General features: G+C 40.9%; 1 protein-coding gene across 1 annotated transcript; it reads right to left on the reverse strand.

Annotated features, from left to right (window-relative positions):
* Positions 1 to 21,836: 21,836 nt before the first annotated feature.
* LOC145100981 (uncharacterized) lies at positions 21,837 to 23,848 on the reverse strand. The gene is made up of 5 exons (XM_079038133.1): positions 23,460 to 23,848; positions 22,960 to 23,037; positions 22,741 to 22,840; positions 22,454 to 22,596; positions 21,837 to 22,070 (listed from the first exon to the last, which is right to left on the reverse strand). Exons 1-5 carry the CDS (start codon positions 23,754 to 23,756, stop codon positions 21,855 to 21,857), a joined length of 834 nt encoding a protein of 277 aa, XP_078894259.1. The 5' UTR covers positions 23,757 to 23,848; the 3' UTR covers positions 21,837 to 21,854.

The following is a 23,848-nucleotide window of genomic DNA, read 5'->3' on the forward strand; positions in this document are numbered from 1 at the left end:
GACATTGTTCCATGTATTTGTCCGGCTGATATCTAGAACAGAGGATTATATGATCACTTATCTTAAATGGCGTATCATCATCTTCTCAATTCCGAGAGACCTTGAAAGAGCTACGATTGTTGATCGGTTCCTGAAGTCATACTTGCAGTTATAGTTATTAGACTTATCCAAGTGGGAGACTATTGGATAAGGTGTCTAAGTCCATAACTATTTATGGTATGTACTTTACCCGACCCGGCATGGTCCATTTGGGTTGCTTGGCATCATCCATTTGGATAGACTAAATGAGAGAAATAACACTTGTGGTTTATTAATATATTATAAGTTCTAATATATATTAATAATATTATTTAATTAGTATTGATCAAGAATTAATTTGGAATTAATTAAGTGATCAAAAGATAACTAATTAAATATATGGGTTGATTATGTAAATCATGCATAACTTGTATAGTGGGCTAAAAGGCTCCATGGATTATCAAGTTGGGTTAAACCCATAGGATGCTCCATGGGAGTTACAAACCCATGGATGATGGAAATGAAGAGTCATGACACATTAGGGCTTACATGGTGTAACCCTAGATGTGTCACACTATATAAGGAACATGTTATTTACCAAAATCGGCTACACTAAGAACATAAGAGGGCTAGGCCGACTTTCAAGTGTGTGCATTCTCTCAAAAGTCATTCCAAAGGCATTTGGTGTTATGTGAAGAATTTGAGGCATCACACTTGGGGTGCTAGGCTCAGAAGGTTTCAAGGAGTCAAAATCAACTACAACATATGTAATTCTAGCCATTCTTTTTGGATAAAAGTTCCCATGTATGCTAGATAGGATTATGAACCTTGGAAACCACATTTTGCATGTATTTTAGACAAACATAGATCCAAGGTTTATTAAGGTTGCATGTACACTTAGGAAGTGTTAGAATGCTCAAAACCCATCATTAGTCAGATCAAAGTGGGGGGAACCATTTAGGTACCCACGACAGAAGCAAGCATGAAATTGGGATAAGCTCATATCCCCATCAGGAAAAGAAAGGTAGCTCAAGTGGCTGCTTTTATGGAGGATAATGTGAATTGGATGTTCGGGAAACTTCCCGACTTTGGGACCAAACCTGGTTGATGTGTAACAGACTATGGGGAACCAGGTTGAGGATCCCAGTCAGGACATGAGTTCAGCGAGGGATGTTTCACCGTTTGTGTGCTCGAATTTGGATGTGTTCGGATTGGTAATCAGCGATAAGACTATGGTCAGAGGTTGAGTTAGCGTGGGAAGTGATGTAAGACTGCGGGATAGTCATAGCATTCACCAGCAGCCAGATAACATGGAAGGGGTTGTAAGATTACGAGATAGTCGTAGCATTCACCAGCAGACAGATAGCAAGGAAGGTGTTGTAAGATTGCGAGATAGTCGTAGCATTCAATAGCGGCCTGATAGCATGGGGAATGTGGTAAGACTGTGGGGTGGCCCGTAGCATTCACTAGTTAGCAGGTAGTGTAGAAGTGTTGTAAAACTTCGATGTGACCCATACCATTCATTAGTTGGCAGATAAAGTAGAAACATTGTAAGACTGCAGGGGTGGCCCGTAGCATTCATTAGTTAGCTGCTAGTATAGTGGTATATTAAGACTGCGGGGGTGGCTCGTAGCATTCACTGGTGGTCAGCTAGTATGGGAGTGTTATAGGATTGCGGGTGACCCGTAGCATTGACCAGTCCTTATTCGACAGTAAGAATGTGACAGATTTTTATTCACTCACGGATTCCTTCAGATGATTTAGGCCACAGCGGGTCAGTCGCATGAATGTGAGTAGACCACAGTATGATCAGATTCGGGAAATCATAGGTCAAAGGAGACTGCGCATGATGTTAGACTACAGTTATTTGTTGGATTAGTGTCTAAGTCCATAATTATTTTGGTATGTACTTGACCCGATGGTGCATGGTCCTTTTGGGTTGCCTTCACCAATGCAACTTGATAGGATGAATTATGGAGAGAAAGGATTAAATACGATTTATTAATATTTTATGAGAATAATATATTAAAGGAGAAATCATATTGTTTAATTAATATTAGTCAAGAATTAATTAGTAATTAGTTTTTGTGACTAAAAGAGATTAATTAAACTTAAGGGACTAGAATTGTGATTATAAGATAATTGCAATTTGGGCCATGGATTGCCTTATATTAAGGAGTGGACGAATTCTATGGGGAAGCCCATAAGAAATCGTCCAAGGCCTTAAGGAAAGGGATCCATGGGTTGCTTAGGGCTTAAGCATCCAATTTAGGGTTTCCTTGTTAGATAACCCTAATAGCCTCTTATATATATATATATATATATATATATATATATATATATATATATATATATATATATATATATATATATATATAGATCCCTTATGACCAAAAAATGTGGCTAAGACTTCTTCTAGGGTTTCACACGTTTTAGGGCAGCCTCCTTCCTCTCTCCTCTTCATCCTCTTACTCTTGGTGTTTGTGAACCATTAGAGGAGTGACATTTGTGACTCTAAGCTTTCTAAAGTCATTACAAGAAGGAATTGTGATTGTTATTGCTATATAACAATCAAGGTATGATTTAAACCCATTCTTATGTTAATATGATTACCTGTATGCTAGAATTAGGGTTTATAGTCTTGGATAACTTGCATGTACAATAGAGAAACCTAGATCCAAGCATTAGGGTTTGTATTAGCACATAGGATGTTCTTAGGACCAAAACCCATCAGTGGTATCAGAGCCTAGACTGGTTTCTATTGTATTGATGCCTTGTATGTTGAAAAAATTCGTTTTTTGTGGTTCTGCTTCCTGAACTCGCCGAGTCTCTAGATGAATTCGCCAAGTTCATGCTGACTCGACGAGTCCATGCCTGACTCGACGAGTCGGCTGGTCAGAGTGACGGAAAACCGGGATTTCTTGATGTTTTTGCTTAAGGATAGTTGCCTTATCATATTAGATCAATATAAATCCGATTTTTTGATATATATGACTACATTATTGATCTAATTGATGATATTTATCAATTAATAAAATATTTGTTTCCTTATGTGATAATTGATTAATTATTTTGATTAAATTGGTAAATTCTTTTGCAAGAAATCATTAAATAAATCAAATATGGATAATTATGTGATTAAATGTTAATTTAGATTATTTGTTATTTGATCCTTGTATTATGAAAAGTTTCATATTTTCCCCTTTAGGTTTTATAGTTTAAATTTGAACTCAAAAGTTTTAGTTTTGAAATTTAAATAGTTGAAACCCTAATGTTTTGAAATGGTTCAAAACTTGCCCTCAAGTTTTGGAATTTAAATTTTGATTAATAGTTTAATTTTGATGTATATTTAAATTCTAAACCCTAATATTTTGAAATGTTTCAAAACTTGCCCTCAAGTTTTGGAATTTAAAATTTGATTAAAAGTTTAATTAGGAATGTTAAATTCTAAAACCCTAGTATTGTTTTGAAAAAGATTCAAATCACACCCTTATGGTTTTATTAATTAATTAAGGTGTATAATTAAAAGAGGCTTAATAAATCCATAAAGTTTTGGTTTACAATTTAATTGAATTAAAAGTATAATTGTTAAATTTGACCACCTAATATTTTAAAAGTGTAAAATACACCCTATACTATATATAACATTAAAAGTCTAACATTATATATATGTATGAGTAAAAGTCAGTCTTACCGTTAGTAGGCCTCATTCACGAAGCTGGTCTATAAGGGGTGTTTAAGGAAATTGCCTATAAAATGGCGATTGAATGGGTATCCACTCTTACCCACCGCACTCTTGACTAGTGGTGGGTCGTTAGCCGAACGGGTAGGATAGGACGAAACCTTCCATTATAAGTATAATGAATTACTAAAGTAACTAAATGTTTTTTCAAATTCCCAATCTTAGTTACTTAGGCAAAAGTGAATTGATGCAATTCCATGAAATTACACTTTGTGCCCTTGCGAAGACGTTAGTGGAGCATGTGTGGTTTACCGGCACACTAAATGGTTCTAAGCAAAGGTAGCAAAGGGTGACTCAATGTTTGTCATAGTTCGGTGGAGCGTGTGTGGTTTACCGGCACATCGAATAGGTGACTGCAACATCCGGGGGCACCATGTAGTTTGCATGGTTATTCACACCCGTTTTGTGATCCTCGCCATCCTAGTCACAAACAAGAGGGGCATATCGAGATTTAAACATGCCATTGAAATGTTCAATGAATCTCATAGGATCTAGGAGTTTTCATAGATTTAAAACTTAAATTTCTTTTTCGTTTTTCATGGTGGAAATTTGTGAATCGTCATTCACTTACCTTCAAATGTTCTGCAATTTGGGTTACGGCATCCCTCTCCCGAGTTGTAGAATATTGTGTTGGGTCCTAGCCTTAGTATCTCATTTGGGTGATTTACTAAGGACTCAATCAATCAACTAACTTGAATTCATTTTCTCCCGTTTTGTAGATGTCAAAGTTCGACAACTATGGTCTTCCCAAATCCCGTGGAACAAGCATTCCACATGAAGATGGTATTCCACGATTCGATCAAGGAACAAGAAATCATGCTTCACTTCCTCCACCTCCTCCAATTGTTCTCCCTAACCCACAAGATCGAAGAATTGAAAGGTTCAATATCACTAAAGCCCTATTGGAAATGAAACATGAAGATGGTAAACCTGTGTGTGTCCACGTTCTAGGAATGAAATCACACATTGATAGGTTGATAATGTTGGATGTGTAATTCCCGGATGAGTTGGCTGTGAATTGGGTTTTGCAGTCACTTCCTGAATCATATAATGAGTTCAAAAGAAAGTATTATATGATGGATCATGACGACAACCTCATTGACGTAACTTACATGCTCATTGCTGCTGAATCAGAAATGATTTGGCGAAGCAATGGAGCGTACTTGTTGGGAAAGTCAATCGACCATGCATCCGAGGACGTTCTAGGAGAACCGACCTGTGTTTGCTGCCAAAAGAAAGGGCGTTGGATACAAGTCTGCCCAAAGAGCCTGAAGAGTCCAGAAGATGGGAGAGTCAAAGAGTATGGATGCGCTTCAGGTAAAATCCACTATCTAACTCCGTTAAGTTCCCATTCATTGATTCTTAATACATGATGTGATAAGATTGCATTTGAATGTTTTGCAGGATCGGTGAAAAGAAAGGAAGCTTGGTGAAAGAGCAAGATGAATCTAATCACAAGGAATGGATCTTGATCGCATGGACTTGAAGATTAGATTTTGAGCTTAGATAGTTATGATAGAGTTGTTAGAAATTTTCCTTTTGAAATACATAGTTTTCAATGGATTTTGCATTGTAAGGACAAATGTTTTCCGCTGCTTTTATAAATAAAATAAATTTTGGTTTGACTTATTTATTTGTTTATTTCCTTGCAATGAAATCGTTATGAAAAATGGTGTTTGCATATTTCTACAACAAATGGATATGATTCTTATTTATGGTGTTTATGGAAAAGTCGAGAATTTACCAAATAGGGAGATTTTCTCATCGCCCAAGTTTCAATTGGACAGAAATTTGGAATCATGCAACTTGGTTGCACGAAGAATGACAAATTTCATATTTGGAAATTAGACTAATTCATTGACAAAGTGTCAAGTGAAGGACTAGGAGATCGAGTACACAAAGTTGTGTGTTTATCAAAGTCCACCATAAGAGTAACAAAGATATTCGTCATGTTTTACTAAAAGTTTAGTAAATATGATTATACTCATAAGATTAGGTGTAATTATGAATTGATTGAAAAAGTTTAAATCAATAGCAGAACGAATAAGAAGAATCAAGTAGGCAGAAAGATAAAAGTTTCACCATTCTAAGAAGAAGGGAGAGTACCTTTTATGCTTTATGATAGGTCTTAATGATTAAGAACCATATCTCAATTGATCCTCTAAGAGAGTCTTAGTACAATTGTATGTCTAAGAAGAGGAATCAAGAATTGAAGAAATGGTTAAATCAAGAAGTCAATCATACTTCGTTCCAAAACAAGTCTTAGAGTTAAGATTGTGACAATAAGTGAAAATGTATTAAGAAGGTTTATAACATTCATCAAATGTGGAAAGTTGTGATGTCTTAGATAAGACAAAGACCAACTAGGACCAATTTATGAAGTGTTCTGATAAAAGATACACTAACTCTTGAACATTTGTTTGTCAAGAAATGGTTATTGACAAGAGAATCTTATATGTCAAGGAGTCAGTGGGAGTCTTAATGGTCTTGAAAGGTTTCAAGAACAAATCAAATAAACCTTATCGATCATCGCTAGCATACGAGTTGAGGTTTACAACCTATCGTGTTGACATTATTTTGGTTCTGTGCTCTTCCAATTGAGTTAATTATGCATGTGAGTTCTATGAGTTCTCATTTTGAACGCATAAAAGGCAAGGTACCTTAATCAATGAAAGGTACATTGATAGGAAAGGGTGAGCTGCTTAACTACTTGGAAGACATGGTGGGCAGCTGTGCTACCATAAGGCAAGAAATCAAGATTAAGAAAGTTCGGTCCATATGAGTTTGAATTTGTCGTAAACTTTGGTTTTAACAAATTCACATGGATAGGAACACATACACCGTTTAAATCTAAGTGTCATAATATTTCCTCCTTCATGAAAATGATTGTGAGCAAATGCTTTCACTAAGAAAGATTTTAAGAAGATAGTGATCGTAAAATTGCATTCTCGAATTCGATTATGGTTACGGTATCCCTTTCCATGATTTGAATTGTGAGGTTTGGCAATTAGTCTTAGTTGTTTAGACACACATATGAGCTATCTAAGAGAAAGGTGTAGAAGCCTTGATAAAAGATTATCAAAGCATTAAGTACTAGAAACATGAACTTAAGAAATTCAATAGGTGTTGTTTTTCTGAAAGTTAAGCTGTAACGTCCCAAAATTCAAGACTAAAAATTTCTTTTAATAAAACATTACTTTAAGCAAATTCATCATTTCAAAACATAAACAAAGTATTAGTTTCCAAAATACATGTTCGTTATCAGAGTAAACATTCCTAGGTTGTCTAAACTATGGTGTGTGCCATGCGATCACCCCGAGCTCTTCCCTCCGCTACCGGAAGTACCTGAAACCAAAACTGAAAACCGTAAGCACGAAGCTTAGTGAGTTCCCCACCCTACCACATACCATGCAAAACCACATACTGCACATACTGGGCCACGCCCCCTATCCTGGGCCTCGCCCCCTACCTCGGGCCTCGCCTGCTACAACGGCCCCGCCGCTCCAGGCCCCGCCTGGCTTCGAGCCCCGCTCGGATACAGATCTGTTTCACTTAGGCCTCGCCTGTCACAGGGCCCCACCCACTAACATATAATAGCACATAAACATATCACATCACATCACATAAGCTAATATACTAACGGATCTTGTTCTAAGGCCTCGCCTATCTCTGGGCCCCACCTGTGTCCTGCTACTGATGAGTCATGGAACCCCGTCCATACTCCTGCTGATAGTGAGATACGGGCCCAGCCCACCCTCACTCCTTCCCTAACTTGGGCCTCGCCCCTGCTCTGCTGCTACTGACATGTGGAACACCATCCACACTCTGCTATTGGTGAGATACGGGACCTCGCCCACACTCACCTCCCTACCAGGCACATACAAGTATTACACAGACAACAAGTATAAACTATCACATAAACCATTCCATGGGCACCCGCCCTCTACCATTAGACCTCGTCCCGAATATCATACTAGCATACTGTGCCTAGGGCTAACCCCAGGGTCTTCTACTCATAACTACATGGGCCGGCATTGTGGCCTTAGACCCATTCACACAAAGGGAAACTCACCTGCACTGGCTGAACTTGCTGATGATCCCACTAGCCGCTGCCCGGCAACTCTCTGAACTCCGGCTCCACCCGCTCCCCGAGCTACCAATAACAATGCAACACTGAGTCTAACTGACCCCCGAAAGACTACCAAGCCAACTTTGGTCTAAGTCAAAGTCCTGGTCAAAGTCAACCTTCCAGGTCAACCCTACTCACCGAGTCCACTTACTGACTCGTCGAGTTCTTATGCTCAAAGTCCTTCCAATCGCGACTTGACTCGCCGAGTCAGCCCCTGACTCGCCGAGTCTACTGATTCCTGAATCCTGTCCTGTCCAACTCACTGAGTCCTTGCTCGACTCGCTGACTCGAGTCTTAACTCGAAGGGTTTCGGGTTCCGCAACCTGACTCGTCGAGTCCAAGAACAGACTCGCCGAGTACAAGGCAATCTTCATCCAACTCGCCGAGTTGTTCTTCCAACTCGCCGAGTTCATGCCCAACTTCATCCGACTCGACGAGTTGTTCATCCCACTCGTCGAGTTCCTCCTCATCTTTAAGCTACTCGTCGAGTCCACTCAAAGGACTCGTCGAGTCCATTCGGTCCTTCATACATGCAGAGGACTTTTGAGTCATGCAGGGACTCAAATCTGTAGATCTACCCTTCCCAAGCCTATTCCTCACGTAAAGTTATAAACTTTACGTGTAGAGAAGGAGATCTAAGCAAAATACACCATAAACTAGGGTTTAAGGCAAGGAGGCTCCATAATCAACTCAAGGGCTGCTACTTTATGCTTCTCAAGACCATAATATGCTTAGATCTGAAGTAGCAACTTCAGATCTGGCTTCTAACTCAAAATAATAACATTATGGCTAAAAGCCCCAACAACCACACATAGATCTAGGTGCAAAAAGGGTCCAGGAACTAGTTTATTACCTCCAAATGCTCAGAATGAACTCACAATCCCCGATCTATAGTCCCTTCTTGCTCCTCCAAGTTCCTTCTTCCTTCTCCAAGCTTTAATGCACCTTCCAAGGCAACAAATGGATCAATCAAAGGATATGACGGCTAGGGTTTGGTATCCAGGGCTAAAGAGGCAGTAAGGAACCCTAGGAAGAAGATTAAGACGTTTATATAGGCTCCAAGTCCCGAATTTAGGGTTTTCCACGCACAGACCAGACTCGCCGAGTCACCTTGGCCGACTCGCCGAGTCGGTCACTTACTCCTCGACCCGGATCCCGCTCGGACTCGCCGAGTTCCTCCTTGGACTCGCCGAGTCGCCCCTTAAAATTAAGGTTTTCTTTCCTTTCTTGGCCTTCAAAACTTTGGGTGTTACAACTCTCCCCCACTTAAACTAAACTTCATCCTCGAAGTTTGCTATGGCCCATCGCCTGCGATCTGCCTCCAATACCCCATCAATGATTCCCACACCAGCTACCTACCTTCGCTGGTCTTCCGCCCGGTCATTCTGACTAGCATCAATCCTTGCGGATAATCATCTCGGGTCAGCCCTGACCCTGAACATTCTGGAAACACAACTTACTCCACCGCCAATCCTTCTGGTACTCTCCAAGTACTGCAACTGAACCTATAGGGGTTCACCCCTTCTTTCCTCATGTAATTCCTTTGCCTTCCCAAGGCGATGCTCCAAAAACAACTATCTCCTCTGACACTATGAAGATCCTATCTTCACCAATCCATTATTCCCGCTAAAACCAGTACGGGTCATCACCGCTAGTAACCACTAACACTTCTCTTCTTGTCATAACTTGGTGTCGAGCACCCCTCGACTCGACTAACTGAATTCCACCATAAACCGATCACCCGCACTACTACTGACTGGAAATTTCTGCCATTCCTCATCTGCCTTCCGGATGAACTGAGACCACTCTGGTCCTTACCAACCTATCAATGTCTGGATTACCGGCTCCCACCGGTAGCTAGTCCCAACACCACCACTAGTCGCTCCCAGCGACTTCCAAAGAAACTTCGACCACCTATAACTGCTCAATCAATTCTGCCATTCAGGCACTACAAACCTGGGATCCCCGATCCCCTAACTTGACACTAAGGTCCCTACCAGGTCCCACCTGTGCTGTTAAAACTCACGGGCCTCGCCCACGGGTCCCACCCGCCTCTAACCTCCTAGTCCCACTAGTCTAACCACTCTCGCTCGGGCCTCGCCCACAGGTCTCACCCAACCATACTACTAAGCAACCCTGCTCTTAGGTCTCACCTACACTGCTAATCTCATACGGGCCTCGCCCACGGGTCTCACCCAACTATATCCTGGAGCGGCCTCTCCCAAGGTCTCACCTCTCTAGGGCTATACAGGCAAACTCCCTATCATTCTCATCCACTACCCATCCCTGATCCCTATCAGATCACTAGGAGATAAGGGCCTTGCCCCAATTCTGCTAACGAAGCTACTAAGAAATGCTACGACTTACCCGTAGTCTTACTTCACCATCCATTGCTGACTGCTAGTGAATGCTACAGCTGCCCCGTAATCTTACATCGCTTCCACCACTGACTGCTAATCCGAAGGCACCCATGTGCCATTAGCTCTCAAGATCCTCATTCCGACTCCCCCGAGTCCAACGGGCGATCCACAACCTGAATTCCCAACCACGTACTAACCATTACCACCATACGCACTAGCTTATGGGGAGTTTCTCAAACTCCCAACCCTGAAATCCTCAATCCATCGAACGCTGAACTACTTCCTTTCCTTCTCAGAGGTCGCGCACTCATTCTGGGTCTGTGTGCTCCTACCTTTGCACACTCGAAGGATTCTCCCCCACTTCGATCCTGCTTACCCATTGTTGCTCAATACTCAAAAGAAATCCCAATCCTTGCTACCATTCCATAATCAATTTGTTGAGGAATCCAAGCTTACCATAGCTAGGGATCTAACCAATCCATTTCTAACACTACACAACTCCGATCTACCGAGACATACCAAATCCCTCCCAAGCATGCTACAGTTACTGCATCCCATGCAACCTTCTCCAATAGGGCACATCCCCTCACTACCTTTCGGATATCCAAGGTATGCAGATGCCATATAACTCGATCACAATCAACTGCTCAAAAATAAAATATTCATACCGATAATGATGCAGAACCATAACAATATAATCATGCAAACATAAAAGAACTAAAAACGGAGGTCACATACCTGCAATGTCCGGCGCTGCTCGTGCCTCCAAGGTACTCATCTGAAAAGCCCTGCTCCCTGCTGCAGGCGCCTCTACCCGGCCCTGACGGCCATCCGTGATCCTCAAGGTTGCAGGGGCAGGTGCCATCACCCGTCCTGCCGAAAGCAAACTGGGACACTGGGCCTTCTTGTGGCCCCGTTGGTTGCAGTGAAAACATATCAAGTCGGATACCTGCATGGTGGTAACATTACAATCCCTACTGAAATGACCAGTCCGTCCGCACTTGAAACAGCCAGACTCGCCACCGCTACCACTCCTGCACGCGCCCCCGTGCGCCCTGCCACACTTCCCGCACCGGCTGTGGTCCTGATAATCCCTCGACCTCAAATCCGATCCCTTGGGCCTTTTGCCCGAACCTGCAGCTACCTGAACCTCATCCGGCTTCCTCTTCTGGATCTGCTCCAAATCAATTTCTCTCTCTCTATCCCGAGAAATCATATCTTCCAGCGTCTTACAGCTGGATCTGCTCACGAACTCCCTGATGTCATCCCTCAACATCTCATGGTATCGGGCCTTCTTCATCTCCTCATCCGCGACATACTGCGGTACAAGAAGAGCCCTCTCCCTGAACTTGGCGGTGATCTCCGCCACAGTCTCAGTGGTCTATCTCAAATCCTGAAACTACCGTGCCAACTTCTGCACCTCAATAATCGGCGAAAACTCCACCCTAAACCTGGCCGAGAAATCGCTCCAAGTCATCGCATCCAACACGGCATCATCCCCCATAGCATGACCAATCTCCTCCCACCAATCCCTCGCTCTGTCCTTCAGTAGACAGGAAGCGAGTCTGACCTTCTCCCCCTCAGGACACCGGCTCGTACGGAATGCGTTGGCAACATCAGCCAACCATCTGCTGCTAGCGATGGGGTCCCTAGCCCCATGATAATCTGGTGCCCTGCAAGCCCTGAACTCCCGAAATGTCAAGGTATGCGCTCCCATCAAAGCCATCATCTCAGTACGGAAGGCTCCCAGCCTCTCATCCAAAATCTCTAATATACCCTCCTTGACCATGCCAAAGATCACAGGAGTCTGACTTAAAATATTGTGCATAACCTCGGCGGATATCAACTCCCTCATTCGCTCCTCGAGCTGCTCGGCCCCTGAACCCGAGCCTGATCCCTCTCCGGCGCCTGATCCGTCCGCTGGTCTCTCTCTCGCAATGTCACCATACTGAAAATATAATACATTCACTATCAGAAAACTCATCACTGCTGCGAGACCAAACACACTCCCTACTAGGTTCCCGGTCTTGTCTTGGCCTTTCCCGAATCGAGTACAGATCCTCTGCTTTCAGTAGTACGGGCCCATACTACCTTCCACATCTATCCGTACTTTCCTTAGGAATTGCTTCGACTCCACCAGGTCCCTTATCCATTACCACTTCTCCCAACACTATCTCATCCTAGGCTTACCCTAGGGAAACCTCTAACTCAACTCAAACTAGTCCTCAGCTGCTGAAGGTCTCCTTGTGATGCCAATTATCCATTATCTGGATACCATCACATGTGATGAGGCTCAGATAATCCTTCGAGTAAGAGACTCGTCCCTACAACGGTTGGACTCAGACGAGAGCTGCGCAATAGGGCCAAATCCAGCACTCTGAGATTATTCAACCCTGATCACATGTGACGTGGCGTATCCACTTAATGGCTAACTCCCATCACTCAAAATCCCACAATGCACAAAGCAAGCAGCATTCAGACAAGGGGAAAATCTAACCATAACATACTCAAACAATCATACACACATAGCAAAAATCTGAACTAGCATGCAACACAAACTTATAACTCAGGCATAACCTAAACAGGCTATCCTACTACTGTCTAATCAGCACTATCATGCAGCTCAAAGCACATATAATAGGCACATAAGGCATCCTCCCTAGATCCTTAGTCCTAATATAGCATGCTGTTCTACAAACTGATAATCCATTCATAAACTTGTATGGGTATTTTGGGGTACTTACTTGAGCTCGGCTGATTGCATGCACCACACCCTTTTCCTCTTTTCAAAGTTCCTTTCTTTATGAATTCTTTTTGCTTTTCTAAAACTGTTTTCTTTCTCAAAACTCTCTTTTTACAAAACTGTCTTTCCATTTTGAAAACTTTTATACCAATTCCTCAGTTTGAGTTCAGACACACCCGAGAGCATGTCTGAATCCCTCAAACCAAGGCTCTGATACCAACTTGTAACGTCCCAAAATTCAAGACTAAAAATTTATTTTAATAGAACATTACTTTAAGCAAATTCATCATTTCAAAACATAAACAGAGTATTAGTTTCCAAAATACATGTTCGTTATCAGAGTAAACATTCCCAGGCTGTCTAAACTATGGTGTGTGCCATGCGATCACCCCGAGCTCTTCCCTCCGCTACCGGAAGTACCTGAAACCAAAACTGAAAACCGTAAGCACGAAGCTTAGTGAGTTCCCCAGCCTACCACATACCATGCATAACCACATACTACACATACTGGGCCACGCCCCCTACCTCGGGCCTCGCCCGCTACAACGGCCCCGCCGCTCCAGGCCCCGCCCGGCTTCGAGCCCCGCTCGGATACAGATCTGTTTCACTTAGGCCTCGCCTGTCACAGGGCCCCGCCCACTAACATATAATAGCACATAAACATATCACATCACATCACATAAGCTAAATACATACTAACAGATCTTGTTCTAAGGCCTCGCCTATCTCTGGGCCCCGCCCGTGTCCTGCTACTGATGAGTCATGGAACCCCATCCATACTCCTGCTGATAGTGAGATACGAGCCCCGCCCACCCTCACTCCTTCCCTAACTTGGGCCTCGCCCCTGCTCTGCTGCTACTGAGATGTGGAACACCATCCACACTCTACTATTGGTGAGATACGGGACCTCACCCACACTCACCTCCCTACCAGGCACATACAAGTATCACACAGACAACAAGTATAAACTATCACATAAACCATTCCTTGGGCACCCGCCCTCTACCATTAGACCTCGTCCCGAATATCATACTAGCATATTGTGCCTAGAGCTAACCCCCGGGTCTTCTACTCATAACTACATGGGCCAGCATTGTGGCCTTAGACCCATTCACACAAAGGAAAACTCACCTGCACTGGCTGAACTTGCTGATGATCCCACTAGCCGCTGCCCGGCAACTCTCTGAACTCTGGCTCCACCCGCTCCCCGAGCTACCAATAACAATGCAACACTGAGTCTAACTGACCCCCGAAAGACTACCAAGCCAACTTTGGTCTAAGTCAAAGTCCTGGTCAAAGTCAACCTTCCAGGTCAACCCTACTCGCCGAGTCCACTTATTGACTCGCCGAGTTCTTATGCTCAAAGTCCTTCCAATCGCGACTTGACTCGCCGAGTCAGCCCCTGACTCGCCGAGTCTACTGATTCCCGAATCCTGTCCTGTCCAACTCACTGAGTCCTTGCTCGACTCGCTGACTCGAGTCTTAACTCGAAGGGTTTCGGGTTCCGCGACCTGACTCGCCGAGTCCAAGAACAGACTCGCCGAGTACAAGGCAATCTTCATCCAACTCGCCGAGTTGTTCTTCCAACTCGCCGAGTTCATGCCCAACTTCATCCGACTCGACGAGTTGTTCATCCCACTCGTCGAGTTCCTCCTCATCTTTAAGCTACTCGTCGAGTCCACTCAAAGGACTCGTCGAGTCCATTCGGTCCTTCATACATGCAGAGGACTTTTGAGTCATGCAGGGACTCAAATCTGTAGATCTACCCTTCCCAAGCCTATTCCTCACGTAAAGTTATAAACTTTACGTGTAGAGAAGGAGATCTAAGCAAATACACCATAAACTAGGGTTTAAGGCAAGGAGGCTCCATAATCAACTCAAGGGCTGCTACTTTATGCTTCTCAAGACCATAATATGCTTAGATCTGAAGTAGCAACTTCAGATCTGGCTTCTAACTCAAAATAATAACATTATGGCTAAAAGCCCCAACAACCACACATAGATCTAGGTGCAAAAAGGGTCCAGGAACTAGTTTATTACCTCCAAATGCTCATAATGAACTCACAATCCCCGATCTATAGTCCCTTCTTGCTCCTCTAAGTTCCTTCTTCCTTCTCCAAGCTTTAATGCACCTTCCAAGGCAACAAATGGCTCAATCAAAGGATATGACGGCTAGGGTTTGGTATCCAGGGCTAAAGAGGCAGTAAGGAACCCTAGGAAGAAGATTAAGACGTTTTTATAGGCTCCAAGTCCCAAATTTAGGGTTTTCCACGCACAGACCAGACTCGCCGAGTCGGTCACTTACTCCTCGACCCGGATCCCGCTCGGACTCGCCGAGTTCCTCCTTGGACTCGCCGAGTCGCCCCTTAAAATTAAGGTTTTCTTTCCTTTCTTGGCCTTCAAAACTTTGGGTGTTGCATAAGCTGTTTCTGAAAACATATCAAAGCTAGTGGGAGCATAAGTGTTATGTTTATAATAATCATCATGATAGTGGGAGCATAAATGTTATGATTGTATGATTATTAAGGAAAGTATTGCAAGTTGGCAATATTAGTTATAGAAAACAAGAGTCATTCTTTGCAAAGTTGTAAGGATGGAATAGTTGTTTTGCTATAATTAAGGGAGAGAATATTATGCTTCATTTCAAATCTAAAGGCTTAGGTTATGGAATGTTAATAAATTTAGTCAAAGGCATATAGTGTGTTCTTAAAATTTCGATTATGATTACGGCATTCCTCTTCACAATTCGAATTTTGAGAACATAGCAAATGAAATATTATGGCGGAAGATTGATAAAGTATCAAATCTTTGTGTAAGACATTATGCATTGTGTCCCATACGCTTCGGGTATAGGATCGATTGCAAATGCTATAATATTTGACTATTCTAAAATTTTCCAAATGTCTAGCGCATTTAGAGGGAAAAAGGACAAGAATCGGTTTTGACTAAGATAATTAAACAACTATCAAAAGACAATCCAAAGTTCGCCAAGGATTGGTCGCTTGTGAGTAGTTGGAAGTATAGTATTGGAAAAGATGGAAATGTTTCCATATTGGATGGACCATATCGACATTATTATGAATAGATAAGATTCTATTAAGAATGAGTTGTCATATGGAAAATATGGAAACGTTTCCATATTGGGAATTGAATATTGAAAATCTATGACTATATTAGAAACTTTTATGCAAAAGGATGTTCAAAGGAATGTACTTTGAGTGAGAGACATTATATCTAAGGAATTGTATTGTAACAATTTCCGATAGAGGACTTTGTAATTTCATTGGCAATAGTCTTTGTGACTTTGGTGCAGTGATATTACGAAAGGATCATTGCATAAAATGTTAGAATCTAACATATTCCATAAGTGGCAGGAATTCGATATTCTTTCACTTATGAAAAAGGATTAGGAGTTGTGAAATGAGAATGATTGGAAATGTGCTCAATTTGATCTATTTCACAAAGTAAGAACCATAAGTAAACATTGTGTGCATGCTAAGAGCATGGGACAAGTGTGATAATTCAAGTAAGAAGTTGATTACCCGAAACAACAAATAATGAGTAATCGATATGGTGATAAATAAAAGGTGTTTTATTTATGCTCAAAGGTTTGAGGCCATATGGGATTAGTATTATTCTTGTGTTTCACTTTGCATGTTTTGACTTCCTAAATAATTTAATTGGTTTAGAACAGTCAAATTATTCGAACGGGCCACAGTCGTTCATATGTTGGAAGTAGGTATGAATGAAGACTGTCGTGAATTGGTGTGTGGATTGTCTAAAGAGCATTAGACATGAGCAAATGTTTGCTGCAACGTTCATGAGTGCTTAGAAATATGATTTGAGCATTGGATTAAACCCACGCTCACTTCGATCACTCCATGAATTGCATCACGAGTGATTAGTGAAACGATAACATCTTATATTCTTGAAACCAAGATGTGTGAGTTGTATCTTGCAAATCGGTTACACATTGATAATATGTAAACGCACCAGTAACTTGGTATCATAAAACATATTGTTGTGTGTGATTCGGTCAATGAGTGCAAGCGAGCATTGAATCAAAGTTTATCCGTTCCTTTTATTCAATGTAGGATAAAAGCGATATCTTTGGGCCCCTCGATGATTTAGTGATGTCAAACGTAAATGCTCGGCCGGGCTAGGGCTAATTTGATTTGTTCAATTAGTCAGTCGTCATAAATCGGAAGTCAAGAAATAGTACAAAGAGAATGAATTGAAATCATGTCTCATACGATATCTAGAATGGAGGAATATATGATCCCTTATCTAAAGGACACGCGTATCTGATAGGATCAGAGTTGACAGCGGCTTTGGAAAGCTATGATTGCAAATCAGGATCTGAAGTCATACGCATAATAGTTATTAGACTTATCCAAGTGGGAGACTGTTGGATTAGTGTCTAAGTCCATAACTATTTTGGTATGTACTTGACCCGATGGTGCATGGTCCTTTTGGGTTGCCTTCACCGTTGCAACTTGATAGGATGAATTATGGAGAGAAAGGATTAAATATGATTTATTAATATATTATGAGAATAATATATTAAAGGAGAAATCATATTGTTTAATTAATATTAGTCAAGAATTAATTGGTAATTAGTTTTTGTGACTAAAAGAGATTAATTAAACTTAAGGGACTAGAATTGTAATTATAAGATAATTGCAATTTGGGCCATGGATTGCCTTATATTAAGGAGTGGACGAATTCTATGGGGAAGCCCATAAGAAATCGTCCAAGGCCTTAAGGAAAGGGATCCATGGATTGCTTAGGGCTTAAGCATCCAATTTAGGGTTTCCTTGTTAGATAACCCTAATAGCCTCTTATATATATATATATATATATATATATATATATATATATATAGATCCCTTATGACCCAAAAACGTGGCTAAGACTTCTTCTAGGGTTTCACACGTTTTAGGGCAGCCTCCTTCCTCTCTCCTCTTCATCCTCTTGCTCTTGGTGTTTGTGAACCATTAGAGGAGTGACATTTGTGACTCTAAGTTTTCTAAATTCATTACAAGAAGGAATTGTGATTGTTATTGCTATATAACAATCAAGGTATGATTTAAACCCATTCTTATGTTAATATGATTACTTTTATGCTAGAATTAGGGTTTATAGTCTTAGATAACTTGCATGTACAATAGAGAAACCTAGATCCAAGCATTAGGGTTTGTATGAGCACATAGGATGTTCTTAGGACCAAAACCCATCATTATTTTGATAGCATTCGCCTTTTTGCGTCAGATTCAGTGACGACAGGTTGTCAGCCAATCATGATCGAATGGATCAAGAGGATTGAAGGAGCCATGAGTGGCGGTATAGATAGGGCAGTTATTGTTAGACGATGTATCCTTCGGAGGTCGCGTGGGGAGAATGAAAGGTTGCTTGTTGGCTCAAAAACCGGGCAGGAATCTGATATTTTGGATATTGGCAGACAAGATTGGGATCTAGGGAAGTCAAGGTTGATATGGAAAGCAGCTGAACAGCGATATGGTATTCTGAGTAGCGGCACATATTTGGGATCCTTGTATGGAGTAGTCGTTGACCGGTAGATGCTAAGCCACTTGTAGTGGAATTAAATAATCTCAAAGTAATCGATTTGACTCTGATGTGCAACTCTCGTCTGAGTCTAACCGTTGCAAAGATGGATCCTTTACTCCAAGGATTATTTGGACTATCTGTTAAGACAGGCGTTCGACATATGGATATGGTAAGTGAATTCATTCGGTTGGTAACATCGAGATAATCAGGACCGGAAGTGGTTGTTCGATCAGTTATTTAATAAGGAATTAGCACGGTAACGGTTCAGTGGGGTCGGTTTGTCGAGGAGTCAGACCAATGCAGATTTCAGGTCTCGGAAAGGTAGATGTGGTCCTCTGTAAGGGATTAAGGAGTCGTTCTATTTGGTTTTGGAGAGTTCTATTAGGGTTAGTTTCAGTTTCCTTGGGAAGGTTGTGGTATTCACATGATTGTGGTTGTGTTGCTCAGGTTGCTTGGTATGCCGGGGATGGTACTGAGTGATTTCGAGGATAAAATCTAATTTAATTGGGGGAGAGTTATAACGCCCTTTCCTGAATCAATTCCTAATTCGAGGTTGTGGCCCAAATTAGTGGTCATCATAAGGATTAGGGCCTTTAAAAAGGTAAGATTTAGGCCCATTTGGATGTGGGTAATGTAGATATGTGACCCAATAGTTCAGTTTGCACTTTGGAGTCAAAGGGTAAAATGAGAATGTAGTGTTTCAGACTTCTTTTATGAATTATGGATTTTAGTTCGATGTGTTTTAAGTCAAAGGTAATTAGATAGGGTTGTAGAGCTCCTCAATACCTTTCCGTGGATATAAAGAACGTTGAAAACGGAGTTAGAAAGAAGAAGTTATGACCGTTTGAAGTTTGGGTGGTTTTGGGCCAAGCTGAGTACGTTGGGCATACAAAAAGGTGTACGTTGGGCGTACTAGTGGAATCTTGTGTATGTTGGGCGTACGTAATCAGTGCCCAAACCCTATTTTCATGGTTTAAGCCCTATTTAAGCTCCTTAACTCCCCCAAATCCACTCCATTCTCAGCCTCCACCCCTCTAACACCCCTTTCATGAAACCCTAACCATAAATGAGCCTTCTGAGCTAAAAGAAGTTGATTTTAAGAGCTTTGGAGTATGCATGGTGTACCTTGGAGAAGAAGGAACTTCTTGTAGAAGTGTTGGTTGCATTGGAGCATATAGATGTGGACTTTGTTCACCTAGATCTATCTTCTAGAGGTATAAAGTTTGAATCTTGATGATGCATTTGTTAGATCTAGCTAGTTTTGGATGTTATGAGCTTTTGGTCATTTTAGTGCATAAAGTTTAGATCTTGAAAGTTTGTGACCTTGTTATTGATAAAGTTGGAAACTTTATCCATCTAAACATCATTGTGATTCAGATCTGAAGGTTGGAGAGTTGGACTTAATGGATTAAGTTGAAAAAGATGCACTTTTGGTCCCATTTGATGCTTAAAGGCTAGATCTTGGTGGTTTGGACCATTCTAATAGATAAAGTTGGAAACTTTATCCATTATGGAGCTTTTAGGATCCATAAAAATATAATCTTGATCCTCGTATACCTTCCATGAGAGTATCATGATGTCTTAATGGATTAATAAGTTAAGGTTTTAGCTTTTGTACCTTTTCTAGAAATGGAAAGTCATAAAGGTGGAAACTTTATGACTTAGAATGATGTTGTGGAACTAGATTTGAGTGTTGGATGAAAGGACTTAAGAGATTAAGCACTTAATGGAAAACTGTCATTTGGCCGGGTACGTCGTCCGTACCTTCGAGTACGCTGTGCGTACACATATGGGGTCCCGATTCGGGTTGGTAAGTACACCATGTGTACGAGCTGAGCACACTAGGCGTACTCAACCTGAAGTTTGATTTGTTGACTTTGACTTCCATTGACCGTTGACTTTTGATCAAGTTTGACCTTGGGCCAAACTTGAGGGTTTTGGCCTATTAACTAAGATTTTATCTGGTTCTGGTATTGATAGCTCGGAAAGCCGGCGGGGCAGCAGCTAAGGATTTCTTTCGGGGAGCTTCTGCATTTGAGGTGAGTCTCCTCACTATTTGTATGGGTCGAAGGCACCAATGCTAGACCATTTGGTTTATGTGCTGTAGGAAGACATGGGGGTTAGCCCTAGGCATTATGTATGAAAGACCAGGAGGTGGCTTCTGGCACACTGTATGCTATTATGTATGATAGGATGACTCGGGGATTAGCCCTAGGCATTATGTATGAAAGACCAGGAGGTGGCTCCTGGCACACTGTTTGTTAATTAGCTAAGTAGAGTAGTATGTATGCTAGTTGTCTTTATGATGTTTGCATGGAAGACCATGAGGTAGCTCTTGGCACTTGTCTGTAAGAGCCATGGGTGGCCCCTGGCTTGGCAAGAAAGACCACGTGGCAGCCCTTGGCACAATGGCAAGACTATGTATCGGCACATAGCACCTTTATTGATTATGATATATGAATGATATATATGGCTCATGGTTATGTGTGACAGTATGTGATTTATGTGCTTATATGCTAGACAGTATCCGGTCGAATAAGACCGAAGAGGTAGGCCAAATATGCTAGACAGTATGTTGATATGTATGGTATGTGATATTTGGGGAACTCACTAAGCTTCGTGTTTACGGTTTTTTGTTTTGGTTTCAGGTACCTCCAGGTTTCAAATAAAGGAGCTCGGGACGATCACAATGCATACACCTATGTTTTCCGCAATATGTGATTTCTGGGAATGAACTCTGATAAATGTTTTATTTGAAATGCTTTTTAATGTATGAACCAAGTTACAAATGTGTTTTAGTTATATTAAAAATGAAATTTTTGATCATGAATTTTGGGAAGTTACAAAAACATAAATTTAACTTTTATTGAGTATTTAAATAGTTTAGACATTAAATTGACCTAACACTTTTATCACCTTGTATTTAAGTGTTATAAATAAAGTTGCCTCAAGTTCTATCCTACATGTCTTTCCGCTTTGAGTCCGTCATTAAAAAACGAAATATACTAAATAGTTTGATTCAAATTATCAAATTTCTAAATGTACAAATGAAGTATTTTTAAACATAAATACTTTAATAAACTAGAACATAATAAAATAGTTTAATAAATAAACATACATAATGTAATAACTAATTTCTATTTAAAAACTAATTTCAACCTTTCAATGTTGATAGGATACAAAATAATTTGTCCCATCTAATCATGGTTGGAAAACCTAAATTCTCTCCCCATTCTCATTATCAAAATTATAACTTTAAGTGATAAGACATTTGAGTGATTATAATAAAGTTTGTTATTTATGTTCATCTTTGTGAAGATTGTGAAGAATATACAAAGAAGCAGATGACAGGAATATACAAACGGAGTAGCTTAACAAGTCCAAACCAGTCGAAATTGTCACCATTTTGCTCTTCTCAAACATCTTTACTAGAAGAATCATAACAATTACATGACCAACTTTTGTCTTCAATTCATCAAGCGAACTTATCTTCATCCATTTAGGTCGCTCCTTCAATCCAATCAAATTAATTAATTAATTATCTATCCCCACATCTTTTACACAAATAAACTATTTAGGTTGTGTTTGTTACATGTGACATGACAACCTTTTGGTACATCCTTTTGTCCCACTGGCATTGGAATTAGTGTCAAAACACAGTACCATGTTCTGTCTTGTCCTATTCATTATGGTCGCAGTCGAATGTGCACCAAACACAGTAAACACAGGACAGTCTGTTCTATCACATGGTGTCCCACTTTTTGATGAAAAAAAATATTGCAATTTTTGTCTCACTGTCATCGGTTATGGTCCCATTCTAAGTCCAATACAGGTCAAACACTGTACAAAAGCATGTTATAATGTAAAGTAAAAAGTGCTAAAAAAGAATTTACTCTCAAAGCAAACATCCCAAATAGGGAAGAACCCTTTATAGCACGATCATCTTCTGGTGCTATACTATCTGGTGCATTACTAATGAATAATCCGTACAAACCCACTGCAAATATCAGCATAACTGTCCCAGCAAGATAAACATCTGCATTCAGATTTTAAAAATACAAGCAATTTTTTAAATACCTTTACTTGAAAATAATACAGATTACAGATTAAACTTAAATAGTTACTGTTTTTTGTTTTTCAAAATTTTATGGGGACAAAATGTAAAAGCTAGTAGACTCACCTATTGCTTCAACCAAACGCATCACCATTTTTCCTGAAAGAGATCCTTTCAAGCAGCTTGTCCAGTAGATTTTATATGCATCAGCAACATAAACACAGCCCTATGAACATACAAATAAGTCAGGATCACTTTGATTCATCCAAACATAACAATAGAAACACAGAAAACAGAATTACAGATAAATTTACTAAAATAAATGAGTGTAGAGAGAATTATTACATCAAGAAAGCATAGCAAGGAGCCAGCTAATGAACCTGCAACAGCCAGAAGTGCCAAAAACCGGAAGTCAAATATCACCTGTTCAGTAGCAGACATGGAAACAAATGGATGTATTACAAGACTGCAAGAGAATCCATGGTCATTCTTTATAGATAATTCCACCGAAAGTACAATAACTAGCAGATTAATCACTTTGAATGGCTTCTGTTTTGGAGAATTGTTCTAACATTAGAGAACAGGACTAGCTCATTAAAATTGTGGATCGATGCTGATTGAGTGGAAGAAATAAGCTGTAATGGATATAGAAACAAAAAAAATGAACTGCTAACAGCTTACAGAATCTCATGATAAAATTTCAACATTGGAGCACATACAGAATAGAAACGGACACACATAGCAACATCAACCACATATACCTAAGCAAATAATCATATTTCCCCAAATCTCACTGAAAACCTAATATAATAGGAACAAATTAGGTCGCAGAACCAAAAACGTACCCTTTCAATGTTAGACTCGGTAGATCTCACGGACTGCAAAACCGGATTACTTCCGTTAGGGTTTGCAATCGTGTAATTGAAGCTGTTATCTGACAGTTTGGAAGACGGATCGACGACAGTAGGCGTTTTTGGGGAAGACGGGATTGACTTTGACTTTGGTTGTGGCGGAGGTGGTGGAGATTGTGGTGGGACCAGAGAAGCAAATGAAGTGGAAAAACGTCGGAAATGGGAAGTGGATTTGGTGGAAAGAAGTATCGGAAATGGACCTCCACCGGAAATGGATACCAGCGGCGACATTTTCCGGGAGAGGAGTGTGTGTAGAGATTGAGGGGAGCGAGGGAAGGGTAGTGGCGGCTATCAGGCTATGTATCTTCTGGAGGGTGGGGCTT

The sequence above is a fragment of the Lactuca serriola genome, chromosome 1 (assembly GCF_051521515.1).
Source record: "Lactuca serriola cultivar US96UC23 chromosome 1, Lser_US96UC23_V15, whole genome shotgun sequence".
Taxonomy (NCBI): domain Eukaryota; kingdom Viridiplantae; phylum Streptophyta; class Magnoliopsida; order Asterales; family Asteraceae; genus Lactuca; species Lactuca serriola.